Below are 12,500 nucleotides of genomic sequence, written 5' to 3' on the forward strand. Positions count from 1 at the left end.
GGAGGGGTGTGGTTTACGGTCGGGGGGCCCACCTGCGCACTTGGTCCGGCTGACCAGCGGGGGCCCGGGGGGGCCGGTGCCGCCCTCCCCGGGCCGGCTCAGCAGCACGCTGATGTGGTACTCGGTGTCCGGGTCCAGGTGCCACAGTTTGTAGGTCACCATGTTGACCCCGTGCACCTCGGACCAGGGCGCCTGGCTGGCCCGATACTCGATCTCCTTCCGCACGATCGGCCCGTCCCCCAGGATGGAGTTGGTGTTCAGCTGGACGATCAGGTAGGTGGAGCCGGCCCGCAGGAGCTGGGGGGGCGCGATGGGGGAGGGGGGCACTGTGGGAGGGAGAGGCAACAGTTTAGGGGTACAGCAGGACACACCAAGAATGGACTTGGCTGATACGGAACTACAACTGTCAATCACGCAATTTAAACCTGCCCCATTCGCTACAATTTTTAAAAATTTCTCTTTGAAGATTTTATATTTATAGCAAACCCTTTACAGATATGGAATATTCTATACTACAATTTACTGTAAATATCTGGACTTTTTGGAAAATAGAATAATAAATGCACCACGGCAATGTATCGTTAGAAAAAATAGCTCGCAATATCTGAAAGCTACAATAATTTGTATATAGCGTGAAGTGGTGCAATATCTTATTCCCAACATGATAATATTTTTTTGTTCAACGTTATTGCAGTGCGTTCCATTTCTGAATAATTCTGCGTTGTTCTCAGCAGGCTGCCATTGAAGCCAGTGGAAATTAGCCTTGGCTACACACTCTGAACATTTGGCTCATGCATTAAACAGGCTGTCCATCTGTGTGAGCCAAGCTTTCCATGTTAAAGAAAAGTTAAGAAAGCATTTCTTCAGTAATATTTCACAAAACATTTGTGTTGAAACAAAGCAGGCTTGATCCACTGCCTTGCTCAATGAGCATTAGGAGACCTGCCTCCTGTCTGCCTGTGACTCCATCAGTTATTCTGTAAAGAATTTAACCTCTTTCAAAAGCAATCATTCGGCACAGAGGACTGGACATTAAAGAGAAAGAAAGCATTTGTTTTGGGTGCACTGATCTGGCTGGTGGAAAGCCCCAGGATGTAAATTTGGGATCTTTATTCTCCCAGGCATTCGGAGATCTCTCCACCCTAAAGGCCTTGAGCAGCATTAAGCCTCCCTAATTAAGGAAAGGCAACGGCTCCTTACAGGTCAGGAACTGCAATTATGACAGGGATAGGATCGGGGGGGGGAGGGAGTGGAGGTTCGGGCATCATGAGAACCGACTTGCTGTAAAACCCGTTAGTGTCAGGAGTTCAGAAACGTAAAATGAAGGGGCTGCGTGTGACATCAGGAAAGGTCATGGGGTCAGATCCCATGATGGGATTCTGGGTAAGGGAGTGGTTGGGCACACAGTTTGGGGCAGTGGGTTTGGGACAGCAGATCTGGGGTAGCAGGGTTGGGGCATTGGGGGCAAATCGAGTTAAGGTGGTGTGGGGAACGCAAGAAAGGGTTAGGGGTTAGGGGTTAGGGAAGGGGGTTCAATCGGCTCGTGAACAAGACAGGAATCCAACATGGCTGACATCAATGTGCGCTCTGAGTGCGCAATGTAGACACAATCCAGAATGATCTACGGACAGTTTAATGCTGCCTTGGGTGTACCCCGGGGGGCGGGGGGGTGGGGGGGTGGGGGGGCAAGGTTGCAGGCTGTCTTCTTGGAATGAAGGATGTCTCGGGCTTCCTGCTAGCGAGCGCCCGGCTAAGCTGCGGCGGCTCCAAACGGGGCCTGGTCAAGGACAAGGCCGGTTTATTTACGAGCCGCTCATAATTCAGCTGAACAGCCTGCGCCCCGCCAACAGACAAGCACTCCATTCACAGTATGTTAATAACGCCAGAGCCCCTCAGAACTGCCCCATCCATTACACACTATCTTCCTGTCCAGAGTCTGACAGCCAGTGTGGAGAGCGTCTCAAGCAACGGCGTATATAAATTTAACCTGACAGGAAAATGGCCCAATCACCTTGGACTACAGTGGGTGAGGGAGGGTCCCCGTCTCCCGGTTGGATGATGAGTTCTGGCATTAACAACGAAACACATAGTTTTTGCCATTTTGTCACGCCCAGTTTCAGGCCTCCCGCTGAGAGGGGGGAGGGGTCTGCTCCACCTGGCCTGTAGTCCTGTTGGTGGGCGGGAGCCGGGGAACGTGGGTAAATGAGTTTAAGCAGCGGTGCGCGTCGGGAACAGAGCGGTGTGAAATGAGCTGATCGACACAATTAAAGGGCTGATTAGCCCCTCGTTAGCGGGCGAGGTCTGGCGCGCAGGTTCATTAAGGGCCTCGTCAGGGCGGCCCCTGCGGAGCCTGCCGGTCCCCACGGAGACGCCGCCACCCGTGACCTGCCGTTGCCACGGCGCTGTCGCGGTGTTGCCACGGTTATCCGGGGCCCCCGCTCCACTTCACACAGAAACGGAATCAAATGACTTTCAGTGGGAAAACAGGACGGAACCGCACAGTGTTGGGACCGCACAGTGCAGGGACCGCACAGTGTTGGGATCGCACAGTGTTGAGATCGCACAGTGCAGGGACCGCACAGTGTTGCGATCGCACAGTGTTGGGACCGCACAGTGTTGCGATCGCACAGTGTTGGGACCGCACAGTGTTGCGATCGCACAGTGCCGGAACCGCACAGTGTTGGGACCGCACAGTGCAGGGACCGCACAGTGCAGGGACCGCACAGTGTTGGAACTGCACAGTGTTGGGACCGCACAGTGTTGGAACTGCACAGTGTTGGGACCGCACAGTGTTGGGTCTGCACAGTGTTGGAACTGCACAGTGTTGGGACCAGCAGTCTCGGTAGCACTGCAGGATAACAGTTATGTAAAGGCTCGTAAGGCAGAGGTTGCAGGTTTGATTCCTAGGCTGGGCACTGCAGTTGTAACCTCCAGCAAGGCACTCAACCTGAACTGCTTCAGTAAATATTCAGACGTATAAATGCGTTGCGTGTAAAAACAGATATTAGCTGAGTAAGAGCATTACCATGACGGGCCGAGTCAATTCTATTTGAGGAAATGAAATGAATGAATGAACGAATTGAAAACAACTTCAAAGGATGCTGCAGGCATTTATTTTTCCAGTCTAGTGATTGAAATTCAATTTTCCCGATGCTGTGGACTTGACGGATTTGAGACGGAATCGACTCTGATTCTGGCAGCGAGTCTTTAAACTGTCTCTCTGCGCCGGCGCTGGAAATGCAGGAAAAAATATGGCCAAGAAAATGCGTGGCGACAGAGAGAGCGGAGCCGTTTCTCTTCGGGCTCAGGGTGAACACCGAAACCTCGTTACCGACCGGGAAGACGAGGAGAAGGAGGAACGAAAGGAAATGAAAGGAAACCCCGGCGTTCTCTTACTACCTCCACCTGCCCGTGGGCCCCGCGGATGGGGGGCGTGCGGCTGCCGCTTTAAAAGGAGAGAAATGAAAAAGCCCGTCACACGCGTGTCACGCTCCGCTCGCTGCTCAGGATTCACACGCGGCTCTCCTTCCAACACCCGTCGCCGTGGCGACATCCGCGGTCCACGCCTTGCGGCCTGATATCCCCCCCCCCCCCCACTGCAGGCGTGTAATCCGTGAAGCCGCATTTGTCCGTGGGATTAGACAGGAGAATGCATCACAAATACAGTCCTCTCATCGGGCTTCGAGGGCGTGGGGGGTTTTGAGAAGGGCGTTCGTGGAGGGGGTTTGGAGGCGTTAGGGGGGTGTTGTTTGAGAAGGCTTTGTGGAGGAGGGGGTGTTGTTTGAGAAGGGCGTTGTGGAGGGGGTGTTGTTTGAGAAGGGCGTTTGTGGGGGGTGTTGTTTGAGAAGGGCGTCTGTGGAGGGGGGTGTTGTTTGAGAAGGGCGTCTGTGGAGAGGGAGGGGGGTGTTGTTTGAGAAGGGCGTTTGTGGAGGGGGTGTTTGAGAAGGGTTGGAGGAGGGGGTGTTGTTTGAGAAGGGCGTTGTGGAGAGGGGGGTGTTGTTGAGAAGGGCGTTGTGGAGAGGGAGGGGGTGTTGTTTGAGAAGGGCGTTTGGAGGGGGGTGTTGTGGAGGGGCGTTAGGGGGGGTGTTGTTTGAGAAGGGCGTTTTTGGAGAGGGAGGGGGGTGTTGTTTGAGAAGGGCGTTTGTGGAGGGGGGGTGTTGTTTGAGAAGGGCGTTTGTGGAGGAGGGGGGTGTTGTTTGAGAAGGGCGTTTGTGGAGGGGGGTGTTGTTTGAGAAGGGCGTTTGTGGGGGGGGGGGTTGTTTGAGAAGTGCGTTTGGAGGGGAGGGGTGTTGTTTGAGAAGGTTGTGGAGAGGAGGGTGTTGTTGAGGGCGTTTGTGGAGGGGGGGTTGTTTGAGAAGGGCGTTGTGGGGGTGGTTGAGAAGGGTTTGGAGAGGGAGGTGGGTTTTGAGAGGCGTTGAGGGTGTTTGAGAAGGGGGGTTGTGGGGGGGTGTTGTTTGAGAAGGGCGTTTGTGGAGGGGAGGGGGTGTTGTTTGAGAAGTGCTTTGGAGGGTGTTGTTGGAAGGCGTTGGGAGGGGGGGGGTGTTGTTTGAGAAGGGGGCGTTTGTGGAGGGGGGTGTTGTTTGAGAAGGGCGTCTGTGGAGAGGATGTTGTCTGAGGGAGAGGTGTTGTTTGAGTAGAGGGGGTTGTTTGAGAGGCAGGGAGAGGGGGTGTTGTTTGAGAAGGGCTTTGGAGAGGGGGGGTGTGATTAGTTTGGAAGGAGGGGTTGTGACAGGGGGGGGTGTCAGATTAGATTTCCGCGTCTCAGTGCTCATGTCACACTCACGCCCATCGACCTGAGCCCCTGTCCCAGGTCTGTGATGTCATATCCTTCTGAAGGTGCTACCTGGCACCACCAGCGGGCGTGACTGGGGTTCCACAGACCAGACCAAGGGGTGTCACACATGCCCTGAGATCTGATTGGAGGAGGAATATATTAACTTCATCATACCCGGCCCTGTAGCCAATTAAAACAGGTACCTCTACTGTAGTCATACAGGAGTGTATACTGTCACACACACACACACACACATTTAGACTTCCTTAATTTAGTCTGTATTTCAGTCGGTATTTCGCTGTTGCTGAGCTCTGAGGAGTGTCTGTCACAGACGGCAGCCTCCCGCTGAACAGTGTCACTCATCCGTCACCGCGGGAACCTCATTTTTCTCAATCAAGGCACTCAGACAAGCACTTCAGCAGAACAGAGCCTTCGCTTCTGTTTCAATGAACCATAATCTGGTGTCACTGAGTTTTGTGATATTAATGAGGCTCATTTGGAGTATTTAGTCCATATTCAGTTTTTACACCCTTCACAAAGCCTTTAATTGGCCAACCCCCGATTGGCCGTACTCTGAATGGCCGCACTCCGATTGGTTGTGCTCTGATTGTCTGCACTCTGATTGGCCGTACTCTGAATGGCCGCACTCTGATTGGCTGTGCTCTGATTGGCCGTACTCTGAATGGCCGTCTGCACCACAGGGCCAGCGGCGGGAAGGAGCTTCAGCAGAGAGTTTAGTGGCAGTTAAACTGTGTGACTCGCTCTGGGCCTCGGAGGTTTGTGTGTGTTTATCACACCTTCCCCTCTCACAGCGCCGTGACCCACAATGCACTGCGACTGGCACTGTTCCACACTGAAGAGCTCTTTACTGCCACGGAATGACTCCCCGAATTCAGCAGATTTCACAGCTCAGTTTGACCTGAGAGGAAAAGGGGTCTCCCGTTCCACCATGGAGGGAGCGTGTGGGGACTCAGGGGTGTGTAGGGGGGGTGGGCTCACCTTTGACGATCAGCTCGGCGAAGTTGGAGACGCCGGAGCCGCGGGAGGACTGCGTGACGCAGCGGTACAGGTCCTGCTCCCGCCGCGTGACGCTGTCCAGCTGGAAGGACGCCACGAAGCGCCGGTGGCTCAAGTGCTTCACTGAAGCTGCAGAGAGCAGGTCCCCACTATGCCTCTGCAGACACACACACACACAGGGTCAGAGCAGGTCCCCACTATGCCTCTGTAGAGACACACACACACACAGGGTCAGAGCAGGTCCCCACTATGCCTCTGCAGAGACACACACACACACACACACAGGACAGGGTCAGAGCAGGTCCCCACTATGCCTCTGCAGAGACACACACACACACACACACAGGACAGGGTCAGAGCAGGTCCCCACTATGCCTCTGCAGAGACACACACACACACACACACACACACACAGGACAGGGTCAGAGCAGGTCCCCACTATGCCTCTGCAGAGACACACACACACACACACACAGGACAGGGTCAGAGCAGGTCCCCACTATGCCTCTGCAGAGACACACACACACACACACACAGGACAGGGTCAGAGCAGGTCCCCACTATGCCTCTGCAGAGACACACACACACACACACAGGACAGGGTCAGAGCAGGTCCCCACTATGCCTCTGCAGAGACACACACACACACACAGGACAGGGTCAGAGCAGGTCCCACTATGCCTCTGCAGAGACACACACACACACACAGGACAGGGTCAGAGCAGGTCCCCACTATGCCTCTGCAGAGACACACACACACACACAGGACAGGGTCAGAGCAGGTCCCCACTATGCCTCTGCAGAGACCACACACACACACACACACAGGACAGGGTCAGAGCAGGTCCCCACTATGCCTCTGCAGAGACACACACACACACACACCCCACAGGACAGGGTCAGAGCAGGTCCCCACTATGCCTCTGTAGAGCACACACACACACACACACACAGGACAGGGTCAGAGCAGGTCCCCACTATGCCTCTGCAGAGACACACACACACACACAGGACAGGGTCAGAGCAGGTCCCCACTATGCCTCTGCAGAGACACACACACACACACACAGGACAGGGTCAGAGCAGGTCCCCACTATGCCTCTGCAGAGACACACACACACACACACACACACAGGGCAGGGTCAGAGCAGGTCCCCACTATGCCTCTGCAGAGACACACACACACACACACAGGACAGGGTCAGAGCAGGTCCCCACTATGCCTCTGCAGAGACACACACACACACACACAGGACAGGGTCAGAGCAGGTCCCCACTATGCCTCTGCAGAGACACACACACACACACAGGACAGGGTCAGAGCAGGTCCCCACTATGCCTCTGCAGAGACACACACACACACACAACACAGGACAGGGTCAGAGCAGGTCCCCACTATGCCTCTGCAGAGACACACACACACACAGGACAGGGTCAGAGCAGGTCCCCACTATGCCTCTGCAGAGACACACACACACACACACAGGACAGGGTCAGAGCAGGTCCCCACTATGCCTCTGCAGAGACACACACACACACACACAGGACAGGGTCAGAGCAGGTCCCCACTATGCCTCTGCAGAGACACACACACACACACACACAGGGTCAGGGCAGGTCCCCACTATGCCTCTGTAGAGACATACACACACACACACACACACACAGGAAAGGGTCAGAGCAGGTCCCCACTATGCCTCTGCAGACACACACACACACACACACACAGGACAGGGTCAGAGCAGGTCCCCACTATGCCTCTGTAGAGACGTAGAGACATACACACACACAAACACACGCACACACGCACACACACACACACACAGACACTCACACACGCACACAGGGTCAGAGCAGGGCCCCACAGTTTGGCCTCATTCAGCTCCTCAGAACATACGTGTTCAGCACCACTGGACACGCATGTACACCGTGACCCCCTCTGCACCGCCCACACCAAGCCCTCGCAAACACAGAAACTGACTGAACAGACAGGCCTGACCCCCCCCCACCAAACCCAAAAACGCAACACCCTGTAAAAAGACTCAGAGCAGCAGGAGTTATGGCTTCTCTCTCCTTTACTGATCTGCTTGGGTCTCTGTTTTCATGCGATCTGCACAAATTACACCCTCATCAATTCCCTCTCTTTCAGCTGCTAATTAAAGAGGGTCTGTGGGAGATGGTGGGATGCCGTTTGGAGAGGAGAGGCAGAGGAGAGGAAAGGAGAGGGGAGGAGAGGAAAGGAGAGGAGAGGAGAGGAGAGGAGAGGAGAGGAGAGCAGAGGGAGGAGGGAGAGAGAGGAGGGAGGGAGAGAGCAGAGGGAGGAGAGGGAGAGGGAGGAGGGGAGAGGAGAGGCAGAGGAGAGGAGAGGGGAGGGGAGGAGAGGCGGGAGGCACAGAGGCTGAGAGGGGTAGAGGCCAGGACATATGACGATACCGCAAACAACCCCCTCGGACTAAATTAGAAGGAAACCACAGAGTCCGCCCACCCGGGACAACAACCTGAACCAGCACTGTAAGCGGGAGGGGGGGGGGGGGCAGGGTGACATGTCCCCCCAATGTTAGAAGCAGTAAAATTGTCCTCTTCAACAAGAACAGGATTATTTTGCAGTGGATCTTAAAAGCAAAATTTGTCCATTTCTCTCCTATACCCTTGGGCAAAATGCCGGAATGCCTGTCTCACTCAGGGCGCAGAACACTGCACAGGCCTGTCAGCTGAGTGCAAAGCTTTAAGTACTGTGGAGTCTGAGCTGTGCGTCTGGCCATCAGGGCACCTTTCCTTTCTGAGGCTTTTTAAGCCTACGTTTCTCCACCTTTAAATGTCAGCATAAAGAAAAAAACCTGACGACAACGACGACAACAACAACAACATAAAAAAAGCCGTGTCACTTATTTTCAGAAATGTGGTCTACGCCAACCTCCCTGATCTGGAGAGCATGAATATAAGCACCGAGAAGCAGAGCCGGATGAAAGGGGGCGGGGGCGGGGGCGACGCGCTCGCACCGGAATCTCATTTGCAAACAGCCTTTTTAAGTCCCGCCGCTGTCGTTCCAAAGCCTCTCACGGGCCGGGAGCCCGGGGGGGGGGGGGGCGCGGAACGTTCCGGTACTCCGGAATGCATTTCAGAAATACGAGGGCCGTCAGGTTTTCGACACAAACTCACTCACAGACGCCCGCCCCCGTGCCCTCTCCGGATGGAAAATTCCAGAAGCGGGAGCTAAGTGAAGACCTTTTTTCCTCTCACGGGGGCTGGAGGAACTCAAGGGACACTCACGAATCCCAGGAACACCTTGCTGCTGTCAGGTGTGATGGGCACCTCCACAGCGCTATCTTAGCTTTCATCAACGTAACTGAATGATCTGATCAAATCATAACAACATTGGATGGCTGGTCAAGAGACTGTACATACAGTGAGCTCCATAATGTTTGGGACATAGACATATTTGTTCATTTATTATTACCGTATTGTGTCTCTTTCCCAGAATAGGATTTGGTCACATCTGGGTATTATATGCAATAATGCACTAAAACCATTGGAAGAAAATAGTTGATTTTGGTAACCCTAAAGGTAATTCCATTGGGCTCTCTAGACTGATGGATGAATAACTCCCCAACCCCCCCCCCCCCTTGAAAACTAATACCTAGACACCCCAAATTAAAAACACACACACTACCCCCACCCTAAACAGACACCCTGCCCTGCCACACAGTGTCCTCCCCCCCAACAACAGTGCCCCCCCCCAGCCCCCACACACAGTGACCCCCAGTGACCCCCAGTGCCCCAGCCCCCACACAGTGCCCCCCAGCCCCCACACATCCCCCTCACCTCCAGCAGGAACTGCTCCGCCTCGGAGGCGCGTCCGGACGCCACGCACTGGAAGGAGGCGTTCTGCCCCGCGTTCACCTCCACGTCCCCCAAACGCGAGAAGTGGGGCGCCTTATCTGCACCGAGAGAGAGGTCAAAGGTCGTAACCAGCTCCAACACTCACATACACGCATACACGCAAACACGCATACACACATACACACATACATGCAGGAGAACCTGAGAGCCTGACAGAGCCCTCACTGACTGACTGACTGACCCCTCACTGACTGACTGACTGACTGACTGACCCCTAACTGACTGACTCCTCACTGACTGACTGACTGACTGACTGACTGACCCCTAACTGACTGACTCCTCACTGACTGACTGACAGACCCCTCACTGACTGACTCCTCACTGACTGACTGACTCCTAACTGACTGACTGATTCACTGACTGACTCCTCACTGACTGATTCACTGACTGACTCCTCACTGACTGATTCCTCACTGAACAGCCATGAAGCCACAAGCAGCAGAATGCAATAAGGCTCCATATTGTTAGTCAAACAAAGGGGGAAATTAAATGAAAATGAGTCACACTTTTTATTAGTTAGAAATGTTTAAAAGTTCAAATGTAGACAAAGGGACACGTCTTTGCTCTATTCATAAGAACAAAACGTGGAAAAGTCCAAAGTATTTGATGTAAGTAAGGGTGAGAACAAAACGAAACAATTTTCAAACGAGTCAAAGGTCGAGTGTGAGTCGGCATGGAAACATAAGAATGATGTTACAGCCAACTTGATTACCGGTTATTAACTCAATGGTTATGGGAACAGAGGAGAATAATCTTTTAAAGGATTACGCCTACAGTTATGTAAGCCTACCAATCCAATCAATAAGGGATTCAAATTCTTACGAACAGTGCATTTTCCCACCACTTTCAAAGTTAACCTCAATCTCCATGCACTCAAGGGTTCTGCTGTAAACAGGTATGTAATTATATATCATTTCATCAGGTCTACTGTGAACCGACTGACAGTTGGTCTTTCATGCACACACCGTGCACTGAAGCCTGGCCCCCATTCAGCAGTTACAGCCTTGCTTCATGCTAAAAGCAGCCCTTCATAATAAAAGCGCTTTGCAGGGGAGAGTGACGGAAACGTCTCGCTGGGGAAGGCCACGCCCGTGATGGACTCATAGAACACAGCGGTGTCCCCGGGCAACGGGTCACAATAAGGCATCATTTCCTGTCCCTGTTATGAGCCCCTTGATCCCAATCTGACAGTGGAAGCATTGATTTGCTCTGCTTGGACTGACATGGGGGGGGGGGGGGGATGCATGGGGGGGACTTTAAATGTCCTCTCGAACAACCAAAGCTTTTTATCATCCCAAACACAGTCAGTCCGTGAGAATCTTAGAGATATTTCTGCCCTAATCACTACAGATTATACCCTCCTCCCTTTCCCACTGTAGAGCTGAACCAGGCTGGCTCATTATAGCCCTTTCCCACTGTAGAGCTGAACCAGGCTAGCTCATTATAGCCCTTTCCCACTGTAGAGCTGAACCAGGCTGGCTCATTATAGTCCTTTCCCACTGCAGAGCTGAACCAGGCTGGCCCATTATAGCCCTTTCCCACTGTAGAGCTGGAACCAGGCTGGCTCATTATAGCCCTTTCCCACTGCAGAGCTGGAACCAGGCTGGCTCATTATAGCCCTTTCCCACTGTAGAGCTGGAACCAGGCTGGCTCATTATAGCCCTTTCCCACTGTAGAGCTGAACCAGGCTAGCTCATTATAGCCCTTTCCCACTGTAGAGCTGAACCAGGCTGGCTCATTATAGTCCTTTCCCACTGCAGAGCTGAACCAGGCTGGCCATTATAGCCCTTTCCCACTGTAGACTGAGCTAGGAACCAGGCTGGCTCATTATGGCCCTTTCCCACTGCAGAGCTGAACCAGGCTGGCTCATTATAGCCCTTTCCCACTGTAGAGCTGAACCAGGCTGGCTCATTATGCCTTTCCCTGTAAGCTGACCAGGTGCTCATTATGGCCCTTTCCCACTGTAGAGCTGAACCAGGCTGGCTCATTATAGCCCTTTCCCACTGTAGAGCTGAACCAGGCTGGCTCATTATAGCCCTTTCCCACTGTAGAGCTGAACCAGGCTGGCTCATTATAGCCCTTTCCCACTGTAGAGCTGGAACCAGGCTGGCTCATTATAGCCCTTTCCAACTGTAGAGCTGGAACCAGGCTGGCTCATTATAGCCCTTTCCCACTGCAGAGCTGGAACCAGGCTGGCTCATTATAGCCCTTTCCCACTGTAGAGCTGGAACCAGGCTGGCTCATTATAGCCCTTTCCCACTGTAGAGCTGGAACCAGGCTGGCTCATTATAGCCCTTTCCCACTGTAGAGCTGAACCAGGCTGGCTCATTATAGCCCTTTCCCACTGTAGAGCTGGAGCCAGCTCGCTGCACTATCATCTTACATCAACTGCAAAGACGCCCTCATTCACAAATACATGATCAACTAGATATCTGGGTAAGAACCCCCAGTAACCTGTTAGAGGTAAACCACAGCTTGTGACTGAGGTATTTGACAGCATCCCATGTTTTTTGCGATACGGTTCCATTAATCCTGTTTACCTCTCAGGAGCCCAAATTAAAGACTGCAAAGAAAAGGGGGATGAAAGAAAAAGTTGACAGCAGTAGTTTCCATTTATGATGCATGCTCTGTCACTGTTAATCACATTCTTTCTCTCGCCCGCTCTCTACCTGCACCTTTCTCCATCTCAGCCACTCTCTCTTTTTTCTCCTGTTCGCCCTTGATTCTAGGTCACTCTCTCCATTTCTCTCTAACCTTTTCTGTCTTTATCTTGTCCTTTCTCTCCGTGTACCCTTTTCTCTCTTTATCT

General features: G+C 53.2%; 1 protein-coding gene across 2 annotated transcripts in view; it reads right to left on the reverse strand.

Annotated features, from left to right (window-relative positions):
• The window catches only part of LOC135257268 (receptor-type tyrosine-protein phosphatase U), a 159,080-nt gene that overhangs the window by 57,916 nt on the left and 88,664 nt on the right, over positions 1-12,500 (reverse strand). For both annotated transcript variants that reach the window (XM_064339870.1, XM_064339959.1), the window contains exons 5-7: positions 9,614-9,729; positions 5,774-5,948; positions 33-326 (exon numbers count right to left, since the gene is read on the reverse strand). In XM_064339870.1, the coding sequence (XP_064195940.1) occupies positions 33-326; positions 5,774-5,948; positions 9,614-9,729 (585 nt within the window). The remainder of the gene's footprint in view (positions 1-32; positions 327-5,773; positions 5,949-9,613; positions 9,730-12,500) is intronic.

The sequence above is a fragment of the Anguilla rostrata genome, chromosome 1, assembly GCF_018555375.3.
Source record: "Anguilla rostrata isolate EN2019 chromosome 1, ASM1855537v3, whole genome shotgun sequence".
Classification (NCBI taxonomy): domain Eukaryota; kingdom Metazoa; phylum Chordata; class Actinopteri; order Anguilliformes; family Anguillidae; genus Anguilla; species Anguilla rostrata.